Source organism: Arachis duranensis, chromosome 3 (genome assembly GCF_000817695.3).
Source record: "Arachis duranensis cultivar V14167 chromosome 3, aradu.V14167.gnm2.J7QH, whole genome shotgun sequence".
NCBI lineage: Eukaryota > Viridiplantae > Streptophyta > Magnoliopsida > Fabales > Fabaceae > Arachis > Arachis duranensis.
In genome coordinates, this window is record NC_029774.3 from 130,962,784 (window position 1) to 130,970,052 (window position 7,269).

At 28.8% G+C, this 7,269-nt stretch overlaps 1 protein-coding gene across 1 annotated transcript; it reads right to left on the bottom strand.

Annotated features, from left to right (window-relative positions):
- Window positions 1–459: 459 nt before the first annotated feature.
- LOC107481649 (uncharacterized protein ycf23) lies at window positions 460–3,130 on the bottom strand. The gene is made up of 9 exons (XM_016101932.3): window positions 2,812–3,130; window positions 2,504–2,569; window positions 2,168–2,242; window positions 1,893–1,955; window positions 1,685–1,744; window positions 1,376–1,465; window positions 1,173–1,280; window positions 928–1,050; window positions 460–792 (listed from the first exon to the last, which is right to left on the bottom strand). Exons 1-9 carry the CDS (start codon window positions 3,010–3,012, stop codon window positions 661–663), a joined length of 918 nt encoding a protein of 305 aa, XP_015957418.1. The 5' UTR covers window positions 3,013–3,130; the 3' UTR covers window positions 460–660.
- Window positions 3,131–7,269: the final 4,139 nt, after the last annotated feature.

The window sequence follows — 7,269 nt, forward strand, 5'->3', positions numbered from 1 at the left end:
GTCAAACACTTCTCTTCTCACATCATGGTGAGATACACTCTTCTCTCTTTCACACAAAAGAAAAAGCGAGAAGAGGAGGCTAAGAGCATAAAGCTAGATGGCAAATTATGAGTTTTTTTTTTTTTAAGCTCAAACGACATAATTTTGGCTCAAAATGGGGTAAAAATCAAACTCGCAAAACTCAAAACTCCCGAGTTTGGGTGAGTTTGTTCGAGCCTAACCGAGTCAACTTGATTTTTTTACCTAGAAAAATAAACTTGGAAGATTCTACGAGTTAACTTGAGAGGTTGACCACCATGATTTCTCTCATGTACCTCGTGAATAACTCTGTAAAAATGCTGCTTTTTTTTTTTTTAAATAGAATAGCTTCTTCATAGCGTATGTTCATTTTACTTTTAATGCTCGTTTTTATTAGGGAAATTTTAGAATCTAAAATTAGCAATTAAAGAAGCAAAAATATGCAGGGCAAAGTTATACTTTCCTCTGTAGAAACATCAGAATACCATAGCTCTGAAATAGAAAGGAAGAAGAAAGATGGATCCTCACACTTCTTTAACCCTATGTTGAAGTAAGGTTTCCAAATTTTCTTCATGTTTTATTCACTGGTATCCTTCACTTCTAACCTATTTCTTGTGACACAACCCAATGGATAGAACTGAACTACTGTCTACGAGTTTCCACTCCGTGTGTAGCATGCATCAGAGATGATGTCTCCAATGAAGTCGCAATGCTTTTAACCTCAGCAATCATAGCAACCACATCATTTAGCCTGTTAACTGCAGAACCTATACCCTGTGAACAGAAAATAGTAAATAGTATACTGATCAATAACTTGTCACCATAAGAATATTACATAAGAAAAGTTGGTTTATGATTTTTCTGGACAGAATAAGATGGAAAAAAATTTGTTGAGATTCAGAAACATACCACACCAGCTGCCCCGGCTGTGATAGCCATAGGCGCTGTAACAGCACTTAAGCCAGATGAGCACATGACAGGGATCTTAACAGCTCTTGATATAGAATATGCTGCTGCCAAAGTTGGTGTTGCCTGCAATGACCAGCCATGAGAAATCTAATGGTTTAAAGAATGGTACATTTATCAATACAACAGTAGCAGTGTGTATGACGATCCATTGAATTTAAAACAAAACACATTAGTTATCTGTTTACCTTCTCAATCAAGCCTAAAACACCAGACTTTGTAGGATTTGAGTATTTTCCTCCCTCGGTTTGAATAATGTCTACACCTTCTTGTTCTAGTAACTCTGCAAGCTTGACCTGTTAAGGTTTTAGATTAATTTTATTCATCTGTACAGGTAATTCATGACATCAGCTACATAATGTATTCTGGAATTTAAAATGCTGCTTATAACCTGATCAGGGAGGCTTAGTGTGTGAGGCACGGTGACGGACAATGTTACTGATGGAAGTATCCTCCTTGTCTCCTTTGTTAGACCTAGAATCTGCACGAGAATTTGTACAAAATGCTAATTAGTTAGCACTACTCTGAGAAATTCAGAAGGAACTATCTACATCTTTTTCTTATGTTCAATTGGCTATATCATAATCATAGTGTTTATCATAAGAAAATCAAACAAGATATTTGTGCTCTAATTAAAGACAAAAGCCACTCTCTTTGACAAATATAAATTCAATCTTTAGTCATTAAATTCTCTCCATACCTGCTGCGGAGTAAAAACCACTCCCTTCTCATAGAATGAATCATAATTTCCAATCTCGACCTGTCAATGCAATTAATCATGTTCAATGAAAAAATTCCCAGAAGCCCTATTTGATTATGGTTAATGGCTAGCATAACTTTCAAGGATTGTGCAACAACCAAAGGATCAAGTTAGAATTGAAGATAAAAATTAGACAAGTTAGTCGAACCATTAGTGCTCCTGCTTCGACTGCAGCCGGAAATGATGCAGGGTCTACAGATGAAACACAAACCTGCAAGAAGCATGAATTATATGCAAATGATAGAAAAAAAGAAAAGGATCAAAACATAAATGTAAATGTCTTGTTCCACAATCCAATTACCAATGGATTTGGGATATAAAATGCTAATATACATGCTCAACATTAATGTAGTAAATGATCAATATGTTCCACAACTATAATTCTTTTAGAAGCTAACCGAATTTCGAAAAGTATGAATATACCGGACAAGAAGTTAAGCTGATAGCCAGTTTCACCAACTCCGGGTCGCACGCTATATCCACATGAGTTGCTCCACCCTGTAAAGCACATGGCATCACAATACAAACTCATTGGACATTAGTATGTTAGTTTGTAATGCTAAATATTTCATTGCAGAAAGCATAAGAAAACAGTATTCAGAATAATTAGAGATCTTTAAAGAATAATCCACAATTCATATGTATAATTGTTTTCATGCATCTATCAGCTATCAAATACTAAACCAATTCATGGATACTACATAAATTAGAGAACTGATCAACAGAACAAATCTTTAAAGAGAAAAAAAAAAACAGAACCTTCTCTGCAGCTGTCACAACTGAAGCAACATTGTCCTTATCAAAATTATGCAGGCCTGAGATAATCTTCAAAACAAGTCAAAGATTTATCAATCGTTAACATGCATAGAATAAATGTACCTAAACACATGAATCCAAAATTTTGTGTGTGAAAAAACTAAAGCTGCATAGTTCAATTTCTATTAGTTAATCTCTCAGCTTAGATTAAGATACTAATTTTTCAGTTGATCCCTGAACAATTCAATATCACAATATATCCCCAAATAAACAATTATACAAAAAAGATGAAGAAATGGGAATAGGTTCACCTTGAGAGCTCTACGTTCATGGAAGTCCTTCAACACAGATTCTTTGGTAGATGATAATAGAGCTTTGGTAGAAAAGCATGGTTTCTTTTTCAAAGTTAGAAGATTAGGCCTTGAAGTAGGAGCCAATAGAGGGTTATGGTATGGCTTTAGAAAGGTGTAAGAAGAAGAAGAAGAAATTGTTATGCATGTTAAAGAATGCATGTCTATGTCTATGTCTAAATACTTTGCTATGTATCAGTGACTAAGGAAGTAAAGTTTTGGAGTGAAGAGTGAGGAGTGAGGAAAGGGTTGCAACAAGAACAAGATAAGATGATGATGCTGGTGTTGGTAGCTTTGAAACTACAAAGTTTATTAGATATTTTAATTTTACTTTCTCTTTCATTGATATGGTAATTACTAATTACCAGAATAAAGTCAAATTAAAATTTAAAAAATTTTATTTGGCAACAAGCATTTTCCTGAAAAATGAGGAATGATGACCAATCTTGTTGGCTTTCTAAGAGACACATGTTCTAGAGAAGTTCCATTTGTTGTCATCTTTTATACAGTAGGAAACGCAGTAAAAATAAGAAATTGGAATTAAACTGTGACAATAAGAGAATAATTATAAAATTAATGTATCAACATTTTTATATTATGTTACGGGAACAAAAATTGTAATATTTATTATATTATATTATTCATTAAAATGATAAGGACTATACTTTGTTTGACGAAATTAGATGTCAAAGTACTAAATTGAAATTAGAATTATAATTTCACGTAACATTTTATAAAAACTGAAAAATAAGTAAAATAAACACTTTTACATTCATAACTCACATTATATGAACGGTTATGTTAAAGAAATAATAATTTAAAATTATTTTATTTAATTTAATATTTATAATTACATACTTATTGTTATATCTAATATTAGTTAACTATTCCAATAGAATTAAAAATAAAAAATATTTTATACTAATTTTTTATTATTTCTCAAAATAAAAAAGTCTATATCGCCTTCCATTATTTACACAGTGATAAATTAAGCGTACCATACCTAGTTTATTGTTTTCAAATATTGAATCATAATCTGAATTGAAAAAATAAAAGGAAAAAAATAACACTAAATCAAACTTGATATCATAATTCGTATTTTATTTATTTAGTCATTCTAACATACATTTTAAAGTTCGAATATATTACGCTTACAGTAAAATTAGTCACTAAAATCAGTTATTAATATAAAATATATGTTAAAATTTAAATATATATTAAAAATAAATTAAATTATTCATGTATTTATATAAAATACATTATTGATTAATTTTAGTAGCTGATTTTAGTATGCAAATAATATTTTTATTTAAAATTTCAAATTCCAATTATAGTTTTAATATCTAATGACTTTAATATGGAATTATTAGAGCTTGGTAATTGAATTTCATGCATCTCATTTAAGGTTAAATTAAAGTTGCATTGTTCCACTCCCATTTTTCCCCAGCATTTTCTTAATCTTGTTATATTTCAAAACATAATTTGACATGGACAAATTGCATTAAACTCTCTAGGAGGAATTATCTATTTCAAAACGCAATTTCTTAGTTACTGTAAAATCAAATAAATATTTTTATTTTTATTATATATTATATATATTACTAATTTTATAATCAATATGTCACTTTTTTTATTACAGTTGAAATCAAATATTTTTCTCTAAAATTAAAGAATTTTTTTCTCTTCACTCTCGTTGTTTCTATTTCTCTCATTCTTTAACCACTCTATCTCTCTTATATATCATTATCTATGAATATTATAAATTTGACAATCAAAATGTATAACATGATATTTTCTAATTAAAATTGAAATTAAATTATAGCTAGCTATATTATATTACCGATTTAACAACCAAAATCTATCACATGACACACTTTTATTAAAGTTTTAATGAAATATTTTTTTCTAAAATTAATAAACTTCCTTATTCCATCATCTTTTCTACCTCTCTTCCTTTCTCTATTTCTTTTTCTTTATTGTTCCACTCTATATATAACTTATAATTTATATTTATATTATTAATTCAAATAAATTTATAAAATTATAAAAAATATATTAAATTATAATTAAATATAATTTAAATTTATAATTATTAATATAATTTTTTTATGTTAATATCTAACTACTCTTTCATTATATTTTTATATTTATATAAAAAATTTATTTTTATGTAACAAACATAAAAATTAATTATTTTTATATACAACGAATTTAACACCTAATCAAATATAAGTATATGCAATAAATTATTTTAATTTTAGGTAATAAATATTAAAAAAAATTTTAATAAAAAGTTAAATTCTTTTTTATATAAGTAATAACTAAAAAATTTATTATTTAATTTTTTTATTTACGAAAACTCTAATTTTTTTAATTAATAAGAACTTTTGTCCTTTACAATTTTTTTATAAAAGTAATTTGATTTATAAATTTTTTTGTAATAATTTATAATGTTCTCGTAATAACATTACGGACAAAAATATTAGATATTATTTATTTATATGATACCTTAATAATACAACGACAATAACAAAACCTTGTTCCACTAAGTGGAGTCGGCTGCATGGATCAAATGGCAACGCTATTGAGCTCTATCATGTATCATGTTTACAGAGAAATCGTTTATATATAGATCTCATTTGACCACTTCATGAATAGTCTTTTTAGGTCTTCTTCTCTCTTTCATGAATAGTCTTTTTAGGTCTCTTTTTAGGTCTTCTTCTCTCTTTTTAGGTCTTCTTCTCTCTTTCACCTCTTGTACGGCTTCTATCTCATCCACTTGGGTATGACCACTCATTCATTTGAACATCTTCATCTCTGTCACACTTAACTTATTCGTGCTCTCCTTTGGCCGCCTAACACTCTATATAGCCGGTTTGATAGCATTGCGATAGAATTTACCTTTAAATTTTAAAGGCATTTTTTATCACATATAAAACCAAACACACTCCATTATTTTGACCAAATCCTATGATTTACATTTTTTTCAATTTCTCCATTATCCTATATGATGCATTTAAAATACTTAAAACTTTTTTTTTATAGGATGTTTGATGTTTTCTCCAATTTTCACCTTTGTTTTAGAATTTTTCTTCAAATTTTAAGTCTCCACATTAATTATAATCCGATCTTTTACTCTCTTTCTTTCCAAAATCTTCCATAAAACTTCTTTGGCATCTTATCATTTTTTCATAAATAAATACTATATATAAATCCCTTTTAATTTTAATGGTAGATCTGGCATAAACCCAAATTAGTAAATATTAACAAAGTATTTTTTCCAAATTAGTAAATACTAACAAAGTATTCTTTCTCTATTCATACATATTCTTTAACTTTAAAATTTCATTAAAACGCTTACTTAACCAATTTCATTATTTAAAACTAAAACTTCAACAAATAATTCCTCCTCGTTGGTCCAATAATACAAGTCGTCCTTTTCAAAATTATATTTTGAAATTAAAAAAAAAAAAGAAACTGCAAGTTATGAGTCATGACCTTAACACACCACCTGTCTACAACCGGTAGCCAGCTGTTGGTTCCTCACAAAGGGCAGTGCTGCTCACGAGAGTCTCTCCAAAAGCCAACCAACACCATTAACATAACTTATTTTCTTCTCCATTCTTGATTCTTCTACGCAATTATACCATGTTATCTTACACCCTCTCTCACAGGATCAGAGACTGGGTTGGGATGCGTGTGGAAGTGGTTTAGAAAACTTGAAACGTAGAAATCATTATGTTATAGTATACACAATTAAATATTACTAAACTTGTTGTAATTAATTTATCTATAAATAAAAATTGATTTTTATTCGTCATTACTTCCTGTGTATGAGTTTCTTCCTCAACAATTAACCAACTCCAATAATATTAAAGAAAAAAAATTCAAACTTATCTCATTTAAAATTTATTAATTCTAACACACTAAATAAAATAAATTTGAGCGGTTTTTAATTAATTTCTTTTGTTAACAAATATTTCCTTAACTAACCTCACCAATAGTGACGAAAATAATATTCTTCATTTTCACACTCACAAGTCACAAGCCTTAATTGCCAAGCAAGAATTAGAATTAGAATTCGAACGCGGATACACGTCTTCGTTACTTTGCTTCCAAAGCTAGTTTCGAACTTTGAATTCTATTTCTACTGTTGAATAAGGAACACGAGCACCAAACCTCACAGCTAGAGTATTGGGTGATGATTTCGGATTTTGTTCTGGAAGGATCGATCCATGTATAATAATAATAATAATATATTTGCATTAATTGACGAGTTAGAAAATGGAGATTACAAAATTCCAAGTACTTAAGGAGCAATAAATTAATAATAATTACATGATGAAATAGTGATAGATGAGAGATTGTGTATCTAGTCTCAGCTAGGATGCATGATGGATGAGATCAGAAGTTGCAGCC